General features: G+C 39.2%; 1 protein-coding gene and 1 long non-coding RNA gene across 2 annotated transcripts; both read right to left on the bottom strand.

Moving 5' to 3' along the window:
* Positions 1-71: 71 nt before the first annotated feature.
* LOC309482029 (uncharacterized protein) lies at positions 72-10,467 on the bottom strand. Its single transcript, XM_082147219.1, has 6 exons — positions 10,210-10,467; positions 9,730-10,101; positions 9,463-9,564; positions 8,913-9,145; positions 543-721; positions 72-443 (listed from the first exon to the last, which is right to left on the bottom strand). Exons 1-6 carry the CDS (start codon positions 10,238-10,240, stop codon positions 284-286), a joined length of 1,077 nt encoding a protein of 358 aa, XP_082003345.1. The 5' UTR covers positions 10,241-10,467; the 3' UTR covers positions 72-283.
* A 2,515-nt stretch (positions 10,468-12,982) lies between these two features.
* LOC309505476 lies at positions 12,983-15,505 on the bottom strand. Its single transcript, XR_014208455.1, has 3 exons — positions 14,629-15,505; positions 13,890-13,937; positions 12,983-13,749 (listed from the first exon to the last, which is right to left on the bottom strand). It is a non-coding gene; the product is annotated as an uncharacterized lncRNA (long non-coding RNA).
* Between the last annotated feature and the right edge of the window lie 654 nt (positions 15,506-16,159).

The raw sequence follows: 16,159 nt of genomic DNA, 5'->3' as shown, positions 1-16,159 counted from the left end.
TCTGGAGGTAAGGCCAGTATTTGCATGCCACATCCATTGCAAAAAATGTAACTGGCTTACAGGCCATTTGCTTTTGTAGGTACAGGGGGTAGGCAAAAATCTCCCCCCTGAACATATTGAGGGCACGAAGGAGAACCCCATGACGACATACAGCGAGTTCCAGGCCCTCCTCGTCTGTTTTTCCTGAGGACTTCTGAGACGTTTCACGCGCCGCTGACCATTGCCCTCCACAGACACCTCTTCCAGAGACCTAAAACATGGAAGATGAACAGTCCAAACTTGTTCAAACAAAGTACTCTGTAGGACGTGGTGTTTTATAGGTAAATATAGTGAAGTTGTGCAAGTTTACATGACTGGTCGAGGTATGGACATAGTCCACGAATTTTGCAACGTCATCATCATTCGCGATGAACACGCCATCAAAGATGGCTTTTTCCTCCGATCTAAATAAAAGAGATACATATTAACTTTAAATATTCATATGATTTTGAATTCACAGCAGTTACTTTCAAAGTAATGGACCGTCAATGCACACACAGTACCTTGCTGCACTCTTGAATCTGTAGTGCTTACGGTTTCCATCAACGGATACTGCAAGCATGTCTGGGTTGCACGCTGGGCAGTCAAAGTGGTCCTCCTGGCATAATTTGTCCACTTCGAATCGGACAGCTCCCCACTCCAAGAAGCTTTTCCGGAAGCTGTCTGCTGTGATGTTTCCGCTCTGTTTCAAAGAAGAGTTCAGTAAAAGAGAACAAAAGAGAACAGTAAAACGGATCAAATTAAACAATATACTACACTGAAGTAAAATGTTCTAAATGGATATATTTTGGGATGTTTGTACAAACTTTGTTACCACTCCTTAGAATACATATCAAAGGAAATAAACAATGGCAAGGCAAGGCAAGGCAAGTTTATTTATATAGCACATTTCATACACAATGGCAATTCAAAGTGCTTTACATAGAAGAAATTAAAATAATGAAAAGAAATAAGAATAATTAAAACAGTTTAGAAAAAATAAAATAAAATACAGTACTTTTAAAAAATAAAAAAGAATATTTATTATAGATCTTTCTTTCAAAGGATTCCCTTAAGACTTAAATCTTTCAACCTTCTTTTAACCTTCAATCTTCTTACGACTTCCATCTATCAACTTTCCTTTAACTTTCTTTTCTCCCTCATTTACTCACACGTTCTTTTCACTTTCTTTAGCACTTTAGCACTGCGTTCACATTTTTTCTCAGACGAAAACTTTAATATCGTCATTTAAATACTGTTCTACTTTCAAACCCACATTAATCACTTTCACATTATCACCTTCTGAGTGGGCATTTACAGTTTCGGGCTAAATGCCCTGCTGACATAGGAGAAATTAAAATAATTAAAAGAAATAAGAATAATTAAAACAGTTTAGAAAAATAGAGTAAAATACAGTACAGTACAAACAGTCGGACGAACAGCGGCACAGTGCTCATTCAGTAAATGCACAGCTAAACAGATGTGTTTTGAGTCTGGATTTGAATGTGACTACAGTAGGAGCACATCTGATCTCTTCTGGAAGCTGGTTCCAGCTGCGGCTGGCATAATAGCTAAAAGCAGACTCACCATGTTTAGAATGAACCCTTGGTATTTCTAGCTGATATGATCCTAATGATCTGAGTGATCTGTTGGGTTTATATTCAGTGAGCATATCTGCAATGTATTGAGGTCCTAGGCCATTGAATGATTTATATACCAGTAATAATACTTTAAAATCAATCCTAAATCTAACTGGGAGCCAGTGTAAAGACCTGAGGACTGGTGTGATATGTTCATATTTTCTGGTTCTGCTCAGAATCCTGGCGGCAGCGTTCTGTATGAGCTGCAACTGTCTTATGGTCTTTTTGGGAAGGCCAGTGAGGAGTCCATTACAATAATCCACCCTGCTGGTGATGAAAGCATGCACAAGTTTCTCTAAGTCTTGTCTGGAAACAAAGCATCTGATTCTTGCAATATTTTTCAGATGATAGTATGCTGATTTAGTTATTGCTTTGACATGACTACTGAAACTAAGGTCTGACTCTAGTGTCACACCAAGATTCCTGACTTGATGTTTAGTTGTTTTACCCCTAGAGTGAAGGTATGCGTTCACCTTGAGAACTTCATCTTTGTTTCCAAACGCAATAACTTCAGTTTTGTCTTTGTTTAATTGAAGAAAGTTTTGACACATCCAACTGTTGACTTCGTCAATGCATCGGCACAGGGAGTCAATGGGGCTGTAATCGTTAGGCGATAGGGCTAAGTACAGCTGTGTGTCGTCTGCATAGCTGTGGTAAGCAATTTGGTTATTTCTCATTATTTGGCTCATTGGGAGCATATACAGGTTGAACAGGAGTGGCGCAAGAATTGAGCCTTGAGGGACTCCGCATGTCATGGATGTCCACTCAGACTTATGGTCTCCTATACTCACATAATAACCTCTCTCATCTAAGTATGACCTGAACCATTTTAGGACTATCCCAGAAAGCCCCACCCAGTTTTCCAGCCTGTCAAGAAGTATGTTGTGATCAACAGTGTCAAATGCAGCACTGAGGTCGAGTAGTACCAGCACTGATAATTTTCCTGAATCAGTATTTAAGCGAATATCGTTTATTATCTTTATGAGCGCTGTCTCTGTGCTGTGGTGCGGTCGGAAACCAGATTGAAAATTGTCAAAGTATCCATTCGAGCTTAAGAATTTGTTCAGCTGATTGAAGACAACTTTTTCAATGATCTTGCCTATGAAAGGAAGATTTGAGATCGGTCTATAGTTGCTTAATATGGTCTTATCCAGATTGCTCTTTTTCAGGAGGGGCTTGACAACTGCAGTTTTCAGGGAGTTTGGAAAACTCCCAGAGAGAAGTGAGGCATTTACCACTTCTAGAAGATCTGCTTCTAAACTGTTTAGCACAATTTTGAAGAAAGATGTGGGAAGTGTGTCAAGAGCGCATGTTGATGTTTTAAGGTGTTGTACGGTTTCTTCCAAAATTTTGCCATCAATTTCTTTGAAGTCAGACATAGTAACTACTTTCTCAGGTGGTCTGATCTGTCTGACCCCAGTGCAACTCAAGGATGTGCTGATCACCTTTCTGATATTATTGATTTTCTCAGAGAAGAAAGAAGCAAACTCACTGCACTTGCTGTTTGAGAGCATTTCACTGGGAATCTGGCTTGGGGAGTTTGTCAGTCTCTCTACAGTAGCAAAAAGAGTGCGTGTGTTGTTTAAATTGCTGTTTATAATATTTGAGAAGAAAGTCTGTCTAGCTTTGCCTAGTTCCATATTGAAAGCATGCAGGCTGTCTTTGTATATGTTATAATGGACTACAAGTTTTGTCTTCCGCCACATGCGCTCTGCTTTTCTGCATTGTCTTTTCATATGTTGCACTGCTGTTGAGTTTCTCCAAGGTGCTTTTTGTCTGCCACTCTTCTTCCTGACTTTAACAGGAGCAATATCATCAATTATATTTTTAACTTTTGAGTTAAAAGAATCAAGGAGAAAATCAACAGAGTCAGCAGATATGCTTGGTGTTAAGGATATAGCCTTCATAAATAGTACACTAGTGTTCTCATTTAAGCATCTCTTCTTGACAGACACAGATCCAGCTTCAGTGGCAGGAGAGATCAATATATCAAAGAAAATACAGAAATGATCAGACAGTGCCACATCCTTAATAACAATCGATGAGATGTTTAGACCCTTACTGATAAGTAAATCTAGAGTGTGTCCATGATTGTGTGTGGGTCCATGTACATGCTGAGTCAGATCAAAAGTTTTTAAAACAGTTTTGATTTCTTTTGTCATATTGTTTTCTGCATTATCTATGTGAATGTTAAAATCTCCAGCAATGGCAAAACAGTCAAACTCTGAGGTAATTGTTGATAACAGTTCTGTAAAGTCCTCAGCAAAGGCTGGAGAATATTTTGGAGGCCTGTAAATAATGATAAGTAAAATGCGAGGAGCACCTTTTAACACAGTACCCAGATATTCGAAAGACGGGTAATTCCCAAATGATATTTGCTTACATTGATAGATATCTTTAAAAAGAGCAGCTAGACCCCCACCTCTCTTTACAGCTCTGCAGACACTCATAAAAGTAAAGTTAGGAGGGGCTGTTTCATTGAGGATTGTTGCACTGCAGCTGTCTTCTAGCCAGGTTTCATTTAGAAGCATAAAATCCAGGTTGTTTGTGGTTATTAAGTCGTTGACTAGAAGTGATTTATTTTTAAGTGAGCGAATGTTTAAAAGTGCTAACTTAACAGTCTTACTTTTTGTCCCCACAGCAATCTTAGTTTGACATGTAGTAGGCACCAGATTAGTTGGGTTTGCTGTACGGCTATTGAAGGCCTTAGACTTTCTATCTTGTAATAGAACAGCAATAGAGAAAGATACAGGCACACTGGGTTCCCGCTTGTTCTGTAAACATTTGAGAAAGTTACTGTTATCATAACAGGAACCCAAAACACATCACTGAGAGCTGGTATCAGTTGTTTTTGGTTCACCTCGAGCAGATGGAGGAGGGTGTGGGCCCTGGCGTTTTGGCCGAAGAGGCCGAAGAGCTCTCACAGGAGGAGGGGGCGGGCGAGCTCGGCGCGCAGGCTTCGGTGTTTGAGGTGCCTGACGATTTTTGGTTGGTATCTGGGGGCTTGCAGCAAAAGAGTGGGATAGTCTGGTTCCAGCATGCACTAATTCTTCCATTTTCTGTGAGAAGCACAGGAGTGGAGTCGCTGGCGAGAGTGAGAAAGTATCTGGTGAAAGGGGCTGTTGCTCAGGTGTTATAGGAGGCTGTGATATGCTGTCCTGGCTTCCCTGGCTGTTTTCCAGGAAGTCGTCCTTGGGTGCTGAATCTTGGAGCAGTTCTAATATGTCTGTCTGTGGTGAGCTCTGTGGGCAGGGCTCAGCTGAGATTGTGTCCGTGAGCAGAGGTTGTTGTGGCTCAGTGGTGTTATCATTGTCCTTGTGTGATATGTCAACCGCATGTCCATCTTGTTGCTGAAGTGAAGTCCCGTGTTCATTCATACTGTTTCCAGGTGTGTGTGTGTCGTTCAGATTGACACACACTGCAGAAGGATGATTGAGGGAGAAGTCGATATTGTCCTTTAACACTCTTGAACCAAGTTTGTTTGGGTGATGGCCATCCCGATGAAATAGTTGTCTCTGACTCCAGAAAAGATTGAAGTTGTCAATGAAGTTTACTCCTTTTATATTGCAGGTTTTTTGCAGCCATGTATTAATCCCAAGCAGCCGAGAAAACCTGTTTGTTCCTCTTGCTGGGAGTGGTCCACTGATGAATGTTTGAACTTTCAGTCTTTTAAGTGTTTCAAAAAGTTCATTGAAATCCTTCTTAAGGAGTTCTGACTGCTCTTTATGAATATCATTCTTCCCCACATGAATTATGAGTCGATTTGCAGTCTTATGTTTCATCAGAATGTTCTGAAGTTCCCTGTTTATATCAGAAGTTGTTGCTTGTGAAAGGCAGCATGTAGTTGTATCCCTGCTGCTAATGTTTCTGATTATGGAGTCTCCCACTATCAGAGTCCTGGGCTCGGCTGTGCTCTGAGCTGAGTGCCGCTGTCTGCTCGACCTTGAGCGCCAGTTAGCATCAGTGTTAGCTACTGGCTGATACAGTCTGTGTTCGATCACATTCATCACGTTTGGGGATTCCTCATTTACATTCATTAGTACTTCAAATCTGTTCTCAAGATGTATAGGTGTTGGTGGGAGACCAGTGTTTGCCATCCTTGTCAGAGCTGTATCTGGGGTAGAGGATGCTACTGCGGCAATATGTGGGGCTCGTGACAATCTGATGTCTCGAGTGCCTTTGGGTCTCGCTCCCTGTTTGTGCCATCGATTTGTAAGTCGATCGGCTTGTTTCTCTACCTGTCGAGGAGCACTAGTTTCATGGGACTCACCGGCTATATGCTGAGGGTGTCCATGACGAAGCTCTATTGTGTGTTCCGTCTGGTTTGGTGGTCCCGTAAATAACTTTGTTTCAAGAACTGCAATCCTTTGTAAAAGTCTGTGGCAGTTAGTGCAGCAAGTAGATTCCAGAAGAGGCATTTTCTCTCTTATCCTTGTAGGCAGTTGTGTTTTCCTTTCCCCGGAATGTAAGCTGGTCGGGTAGAAGAATTCTGCGTTTTTGTGGTAATCCAAACTTTGTCGTTTGAGCACTGTGCTGATTTGCTGAAGTTAAAATTAGGTGATAAAAGGAGCTAAACTATAAAAATATAGAAGATAAAATATAAAAGCGATAGAGCAAAGCGCGGAGCAGTAAGCAAGAGCGTCCGAACGGTAGCTGAGTAAACTTGTGTAAACTTCACTCATACACTATACACTGGTGTATTTGGGGGACCTGGCCATTAAACATACCGGATATTGTTTGACATTCAGTCTAAATCTATACGCAAAGAGGGCTACAACGGCTTCCATACTGTTTAGAATTAAGCCTGTGCAATGTTTAGCCCATTAATCCAAGGGAACACTTCTGGGATCAGGAAATGATATTGGGGAAAAGATGTCAAAGTCGGTAGCCATTGGAGTTGAATTTGAGATCTTCAGAATGACCTGTTTTTTCATAAATGTCGCAGTGCAAACTGCTGATGAGAGAACATGCAGGGCAGGACTTAGGTTGGTGGAGGCCCCTGGGCTTGAGTCACTTTCGGGCCCTGCCTTCTAGGCTATACATTACTTTAAATAGAACACAAATGATACATACACAAGCTATGTATTAGAGCTACACAATTCTGGATAAACTGAGAATAAAAAGTAGAGATCACGATTCTGAACAAACAACTAAACAAAATAACATAATTTATGTTAATTGCTGAAGTCTATTAAAAATGTTTAATTAATCTGAATTAAAAAAAAAAAAAAAAAAACTTTGGTTTGAATGAATGATTCAATTCCTCAATCAAATACACTTGCTTCATAGATGAATCAGCATTTTTTAACGAATCTCCTGAATGAACGATTCAATGACAAATGTTTTTTTAAAAGTCATTTGTCGCCATCTGGTGGCGTAACAATATAATCGATCCAATCGTTATTTGAAGTGCAAAGCTACTTTCAAAAGGTGACTGGTACCGTAGACAGTGTTACATGTTAAAAAAACGTAATAATTTATTTATATGACCACTGATTGAAGCTTGAAAAAGTTTTTTCCAATAAATACATAATGATTAAAAAAGTTCAAAGTGATCATAAGTTTATTGCAATGCACAAATGTCTTGGTCAGAATGAGAATAAAACACTTATTTACCTGGAAAACATATGTTTTGATTGTGGCATTTCTTTGAGATTTAGAATCCAGTATAGGCTAATTATTGTATAGGCTAATTATTGTTTCTTTTATGAATTTAATAAAGAACTCTGTCTCGTATTCTGTCCAAACGATCCATGTAGGCTACTTTTGTGTCCATTCGTTTTTCCTTTTTTAACCCGTAATTGAAAAACGAAAAATGAACGGTTGTTGTCTTTTTAAAACGCAAAGTTGAACACCAAAATTTTAATTTGAACTGGCTACACAAACTGCTGCGCAAAAAAGTAAATATCGACGAATTTTCAGATTTTTGCCCCTTTATTAAACATTTAAAATATTCACAAATTAATATGGAAAACATGTCGATTTGACTGGTTTTCTAAGGCCAAATTAGAACATGGAATTGATGTTTTTCCCGCAGTGCTGAATGAGAAGAGCCATTAATATTATTAATAAACTATTGTTTTGGCTAAAATCACATCTCCATCTCCGCTGTTAAGCAGATGCGCTTTTGGAGAGAAATGCACCTTTCATACGGATTAATCAGAAGGTATTAGCTTTCGATTCGAATTTGTTCGATTTAAAGTGGACATTTCAAGCTTTAGCCTACATAAGCTATATTTTGTTTCAGTTCTCGCGCTCCAGTTTACGGAGATCATGAAAGCGTCTGATTGTTTTATTTTATTTTACAAAAGCACAACATTTTCTTGTTATTGTGAGTTTACACAAATAAAAGTAGATGGGAATAATGTATTATTATTTTCTGTATGACAAGAAATTATAGAGTAGCCTAGGCTATTTTAAGTTGTTTCCACTGTTGATAGGAAAATGCAAGTGTTCGCGCTCGCGCCTCCGTGTCATGCAGTGCGCGCTCCACACTCAGCTTTGTTCCTTTTTTGCATAAAAGCCTCTTCTAAATATAGCCTATTAAATGTTATAATAAAATAATATAAAATTATTATTATTTGCGTAGCTGTACATGGACCTCAAACACACCGCGTCTTCTAAGTCAGGTGACTGTAAATGCGCAAAAACGGTTTCCATTGCAGTTTTGCGAAATATTCCTTTTTCGAATTGCCTGAAAAACCTCCTCATGAGAGTGTAAAAACTTTTTTGCGATAAACGGGAGTTTTTGCGAAATTGACGTGTTTCCATTGTGCTTATTTTCAATTCGCAATTTCAATTTGCGCAATTTGAAGGGTAATGGAAACGCGGCTACTGTCTAATGCGGACAGGTTTTTTCAACGGTTCGGCAGTAAACGAGGCACTACGTAACTGCCAATAACCAATCAGCAAACCTCAAGATGACTGACATTTAATTTAGCTAATTAAATTACATTTTTCATGGCAGGGCAGGGCCAGGTAACAATGCTAGACCAATCAACAAACTTTAAATGAAAAATTAAATGACTGACATATTATTGAAAAAATCAAACGTAAACGGGCGGGGCCCCCTATTGGGCGGGGCCCATGGGCTTGAGCCCAGTCAAGCCCAATGGTAAGTCCGGCCTTGAGAACATGAGTTTATGGTTGTCTATAAAGGGTCTAATGGCTCTGTTCATGTGTACTATCATCATCATCATCATGCCCTCATAGTATTATATATGGAGTTACGCAATTATTACCACAAATACTTACACGGCCAAAGCGAACAGTGCGTTGATCCAGCATTCTAAGAAATGCTTGGCTAGACATCCCTGGTGCAGCCATCTTCAGCTCTTCAAAAGAAAAAAGGACATCTGTTGCGTACACAGTTGAATAGTGAGAAGTGGCAGGCCAGTAGTCATTACGGATCAGGTCATCCACTCCAGGACTCCAAGTGGCTTCACATGCTTTGCATATAATCTGAGGCAATCTGAGATCATATCGCCCTGGAAAAAGAAGGAAATATATACACAAAGTTAATTCTGACAGACCAAACTGTGTCATTCTGACAACTGATATGGGAACATTTGACTAAGGATGGATCAGGAGGACACTTCTACAAACATTTTGACAGGCAAATTAACTATCCCCATTCAAACAAAGGTTAATTGTTTTCCTCCACATAGGTGGGCCCAGCCAATCTAATCAACACACAACCTATTGACACCTCTGGATTTCCATCCATGATAAAGAAAATCAGAGAAAATCAAAAAGAAAATTCTACAGAAGTGACCCCCACCCAAACCCATAAAGTTCTTCTTACCATTCATTGTAACCACAACTATGGACTGTCCTGCGATGACACTGGATGATACTTGTAGACAACCGCATATTGTCTCTGGCATCTCCAAAGGAACAAGACGCTCTTAAAAACAAACAAAAAAACACATGGATGAGAATTAAACAATAACATTTATTTACTGGAAACTATTTTAAACAAGATGCACTTGACGGCTTCATCGACCTATCAGAAAACAGCATTTCGTTTTTCAGTCAAGTCTAAGAATGTGACTTAAAAACTACAACTTACCACACTGGGTTAGAACCCTCTCCACAACACAAGTTGTGGGAGGCAATGGATGAAAAAATGCAAGTGTCATCGAATCCCTGTTGTGGAACACTTGACCTTGGTGGACCCTGACATCACACTGGCCACAGAGGAATGGGTGTGGTCGGCAGTCACAACAACGGATAACGGCTGGACCATTTCCACAATGTTGGCAGATCCGAGTTGCCGCATGTTGTCGAGCCACCATGGTGTTGACCAGTCGGGGTCTCTCTTTCTCCCACCACCCTGATATGAGGCTCTTTCGAGTCGACCAGTCTGCTGAGGCTTGAAGTGCCATTTCATCTTCATGTATGTCCTCACCCAGTGAGCGTTTAAGCTCTTGAAGGAAGGACTCTGTTAAAACAATGCACAATATTTAAAAACAGTAGCATTGAACAATGGCGATTTTATAATAAATGAACATACTGTTTTGAACCAGTGAAGTCAAAATAAATAACACACCTGCAGTAACGGAAGGAAAGTCAATGGTCATTTCCGCACTGGTTTCCGGAGCCCTGACATGAGAGACACCAGTCTTTCGACTCTGGCTGTGACTGGGACCTGCTGTAGCAAAAAAGCTGTTGCTTTTTACACTCAATGACACAAACTTTACCTGATGCTAGGCACAGGTACGTAATAATAACCTCAGATATATTCTAATTCAGACCCATGACTTGTGATTATGTTGTATACCTTTCCAAGATACAAAACTAGATCTGGAGTCTACATTTTAATAAACATTAATGTAGAAAAAATCTTACCTGCTTGTTTCCGGGATGATCTGAGAGAGAGAACACAATACAACAGTAGAGAGAGTAACAAAATACAAGACAAATGTGGCTCTTAAAAGTGCCTTTTTTTCGATGTAATGAGGTGATGTTTTTTTTAAAAAAGGACAGGGATTAAGGAACCTGCAGAGAAAGAGAAGAACAAATCAAAAAAGAATAGATCACCAAACTACATAATACAATATGAATAACTACTAGGCTAAGAAGTTAAGTAAATGGTGCTCTTGTTCATTAATGCAATCACAATATCATAAAAAATAAATGGCTTTAAAAATAAGTTTTTGTGTGAGCTAGGGTTCATGATATTTTGAACACATCCTTGTGTTTGGATAAACAAACAGGAATAACATGATCAGGATACTTGTATAAACTTTGCCTTGCCAGACTTAAACTATATATATATATATATATATATATATATCCCCAATAATCCCTCAATAAGCATTTACACGTCCAAAATAAAATTATGAGTTTATTTCCACACAAAATGGACTATATAGGCGCTTGCAACAGACTCATTGCCACCAAAGCGCTTTACAGATTGCCTCACATTCACCCATTCATTCACTCATTCATACACCGACGACGGTACCCTGATATATATATATATATATATAGGCCTACAACATGTTTTTTTTTTTTATAAACTCGTAATTGTATTACTTTTGGACGTATAAATGCTTATTCATTTCTCTTTCTTATGAGACTGTTGTAAGCGACTTACCGTGGTGGAATCGCGCTGGGCAATGGTTTCTGCGATGGTCGCACACAGTGACGTGTTGCACAAAATTGCGCCAAAATATCAATCATAATTAAAAAGTACAGTCTTAATATTTTTTTATAATATTTTTTTATATAATTTTAAAGGGTCAGCATAAATGTCTAAGTGAAGGAAACACGGGTATATGTAGCCATTACATTTAAACACACCACTTCCCAGAATGCATCCATCACTTTGCCAAAGGATATGTCCATATTAAGCAATATAAACATTTCTGCAGTAGGCTATTTAATTTATTACAACATCATAATCAGTATTGAGATGAAAGTTCTATAAAAGTAGGCGAATATTGTTTATTTTATTTTTTTGTCGCAAAAAAAAAAGCAAAGTTGTAGGCTCACTATAGTATAAGCAATTGCAAATTGAAATACCATCGGCAAAATATCCCACCTAAATTAAGGCATGTTTTAAGCCTACAGCAAATATGCAGTCCTGCAATTATGTCGTTTTAATGTAGGCCAAAATTATATATAAAAAAAAAAAAAAGAGAGAGAGAGAAAAAAGTCGTGATACCGATTTAGTCAAGGGTTTCTGCCCTACGAAAATGTATGGTCACCGCGCCAATGATTGTAACAGTATATGCGCCGCACGCTACTGTAAAATGCACATTTGCAGCATAATTAATCGCCTGAAACCATACTTTCCAGCTGGATGGATAACCCCCATTTCGTCAAAATCCAAAGATGAGGGATTTGCATTCAAATATCGGACGACCCTCTCCGTTGTCAAGCGACGAATGGGGGTAGCTACCCTCAACGTCGGCTTATGGACGTGAGGGGGAAATGATCAAACTATGTGATCTACAATTATAAAATATCCCACCTAAATTAAGGCATGTGTTAAGCATACAGCAAATATAAAGTCCTGTAATTATGTAATTTTAATGTAACCCAAAATTATATAAAAAAGAGAAAGGAAAAGTCGTTATACCGATTCAGACAAGGGTTTCTGCCCCACGAAAATGTATGCTCACCGCACCAATGAATGATTGTAACAATATGCGCCGCACGCTACTGCAAAATACACATTTGCAGCATAAAATCAGTCGCCTAAAACCATACTTTCCAGCGCAGGCAAACCGCTGGATGGGTAACCCCATTTCTTCAAAATTCAAAGATGAGGGATTTGCACTCAAATCTATCGGATGACCCTCTCCGTTGTCAAGCGACGAATAGGGGGTACCCTCAACGTCGGCCTTTGGTACGTGAGGGGAAAATGACCAAACGGCAGTATGTGACGAATAGGGGTGAGACCGTGTTGCAAACACATGTATGATGCGAAAACAAAACCATCGAGCGAAATACCGGAGTGAACATGGCTGTGAACGACTTTTGCAGATTATGTGAAGTAAATCTACGCATCCACGGTACAATCAGCGTCTACGTCACGGCTCTCAGCCCGCCCTCTGTTCGTTGATTGGCCGGCTGTTTTGAGGCCGGAGGAAAACAGGGAAAACGGTCGCTATCTCAGACTGAGTACAGAAGCGAACTGAAATTGAGCGGAAGTACGAAGTCTGACGTAGTCAGGCTAAGGCTGTGTGTCCACCAAACCGTTTTTAGCCAGCTGATAACGCCTAGCTGTGAGTGCTTGAGAGCGTTTGGCTTTTTTTTTTTCAGTAGAGATGCTTTGCTTGTTGTTATTATACGGAATATTCGCGAAAGTGTTACTAGTATCTCATTTCACAGATTGTTTGTTTCTGTGTTGTTTCTATATAAAAATGTCGATAGATTATAAAGTATTTGCTCTGGCTCTAGTTTAAAACTATTTTGTTTAATTATTATGCTTGTTGTTGTCATCTGTTTACTTTGTACGAGCAGAGTGTGGCGGTTGTGTGTTATTAGTCCCGCCCCTCCTCCACTGTGATTGGACGGCTGAGTAAAAAGTGACAGTGATGAGCACTGCATTTTACCCAAAGTTGAACATTCTTCAACTCTTGGCGACCGGTAAAGTGTCACTGAGTGTAAAACGCAAAAGGCGAAGCTTGAATTTCCAGGTATGTCCCTCTTTGGCGAATGTATTTTCAAGATAGTCCCGCCCCTCCTCCACTGTGATTGGACAGCTGGGTAAAAAGTGACAGTGATGAGCGCTGCATTTTACCCAAAGTTGAACATTCTTCAACTCTTGGCGACCGGTAAAAAACGACGAATGCTCAGTGCATCAGCGTGAAAAAGACACTCAGCGGCGCTCCCACTGAAAACTATTGGAAAAATATGCCAGTCGCGTGAAAAAACGCTTTCGTGGACACAGGGCCTTATTCATTGTAGAATCAAAAAGGATTTAAATATTAATAATGAGTGAATGCAAGTACATTGATATAAAGCAAGACAGTTGAAAAGGCTTTAGAAAGACAAACCTCTCTCACTCTTCTTTTCAAAACCTTGGAGTAGTCAAAGTTGTTTTGCCTCACTCTCCTACAGCATTCTGGACACTCATCTGAAAGACAGTCAATATAACATTGAAATAAGTATACCAATATACCAGTATAGACAATACCTAACTGTGACGGCAGAATCAATGTGTAGTTGATACATCATATCATTTTAAATAGAGAAAATGTAAATAGAGTACTTAACACTTTTTTTTTTGCTTCATCTTGCTGGCTACCCTCTGTTGGACTGGATCTGTATAAAAAACATACAAGATACCACATTTTATTAAACACTATTTCTGTCAAGACCTGTATCGTCAAATATGATTGACAGTTAGCATATAGTTTGGATTGGTGGTATGGTTCTGTTCTGGGCAAGAACTCCCAGCGCATCCATGCAGCCTAGCATAGAATCATAAGAGCAGACATAAAAGTATTGCAGATATCATTAATTCATTTGAATGTACAATATAATTAAGAGAATTTAAGTCTGATTCAGGGGTAATCAGAATGCTATAATGACTGACGAGAGGTGGAGCTGGGGATGGAGGAGGGTAATTGGCTCCTGAGAAACGCGATAGCTGCTGATAATACTGAAGGAGCTTATACATGTATACAGTAATAGGCGTTACTGTATATAGGCGTCGTATTCCTATAGGTAGATGTGGATCAGCTGATTCGAGCTTGACTAATGTGACCTGCCAGAACTGACGCTATGCTTAATATTTAAATACAGTAAGTTTACTAATTTACTAGTCTAAATTACTAATTTAGAATATACAGTATCGGTCAAAAGTTTGGACACGCTTTCCCATTCTCTTGGATGGGTAGGTGGGTTCAAACTTTTGACTGGTACTATATTAAAAAAACATAGTTCTGTGATAACATACTTATTAACACAGTTCTAATAAAACATTACTGACTAATAAGGAAATATACTTCACTTTGTCTTTTTTTTGCTTTCTGGCCCCAGGGTCTTGTGGCTTTTGATGAGCCTGTGGTCTCAGTGGCAGTAGCTTCTGGAGTGCCGTTGGTCTCAGTGGCTTCTGGAGGTGCTGTAGTTTCTGTGCTACTTGTGGCCTTCTTCTGTCTTTGAAAATGAACTTGCAGACAAGACAAACATCACACACAAGAAAAATTTTACGGTTTGCCTTAATCTCAGTGCCCCTTTATTCCATATAGCCTATGACTAATTATTGAACCACAAGGAAGAGGACCTGCGGGCGAGTGATGATAACAGGCTAGTATATATAATAAGATTGATTTGTACATTACAGGTGTGTTATGCTATGATTAAAAAGTAAAATTAATTATCTACAGTCTATATCAACAAATATAGTCATCGAGTTCCTAGTCAAGGTAATGCTGTCTCTTAATGTCTGATCAGAGCATTCTAGATTTTCTGCCTACTTTTTATCTAGCTTGTTGACTTGGCTTAACTGCTAAAGAAAACAATTGGGTGATCACATGCTGCTTTATCCTATTATGGCTGAAAGTAATGCTCATACTTTGCATCAATAGAAAAATAAAGATAATGATACTTGTGGGTTCACATTGCTTTGGGTTCCTTAGGGTTACCAGTGTTTTCAGATTAATCCAGAGCTTCATATTTGTAAAAAAAAGACTTACTCTTTAGCACAGCTTCATAAATATGTTTAACCCTCTGAAGCAAATCAGGATCCAAAATATAATCCCCTCCTAGGATGACATCGGCCACCAAGCTTCCTTTGCACTTCTTCCCCAAAAGTAGTATGGGGAAAAAATAAATAAATCAAGGGCAGCAAGTTTGTCAAGCTGAAATAAAAACATTATTAAATAAAAAAAAACATGCACCGAATACAATAATTTAATTTAAATATTAATTTCATGACAACTGTTTATTGGTCATATTAAATGTACAACTCATATCAAGGAATTCATTACTACTACATGTTTCACCAGCCATGTTTCCATCAAAATTTGGGGAAAAAACGTCCTCAATTTAGCAAAAACATTTTACGGTCGCTTGAGGTGGTTTTTGTCTTTTTCAAAAATGTGGTGTATGGGAAACCACTTGGGCGGTGTTGCTCGGGACCCTGAGTCTTTCTCCGGTAACGGCCCCCATAGTGCCGAGGTCCCATCTCCTAAGGGTTGGGTTGTTTGCAGCCCAAAGCTGGTGGGAAATGGGGCGGGTTAGGGACAGCTTCAGTGTGGGAGGATCCCCTAGCGGGATCTTAATTAATTCCCTCCAACCCAGTTGATAGAAATATACCTGATTGATATTTTATACTTTTTCGAAACATTTCAAAAGTTCGCTTGACAATTACATGGAAACATGGCTATTGACTGTTAAACTTTACTGTGTTAATTGACTTAACTTCATAAATTCCTATTAGAATCCTGAACTTTGACCTAACCTTACCAACACATGGCTGCTATTGAGAACAACTGTCCTGTTGTTGTTTTTCTTGACTGACTCCTTCCATTCATTTTTTT

This window comes from Leuciscus leuciscus, assembly GCF_965113295.1.
Source record: "Leuciscus leuciscus genome assembly, chromosome: 1".
In the NCBI taxonomy this organism is placed as follows: domain Eukaryota; kingdom Metazoa; phylum Chordata; class Actinopteri; order Cypriniformes; family Leuciscidae; genus Leuciscus; species Leuciscus leuciscus.
Note: the sequence above shows the minus strand (reverse complement) of the source record. Positions and strands in the feature narration are given on the sequence as shown.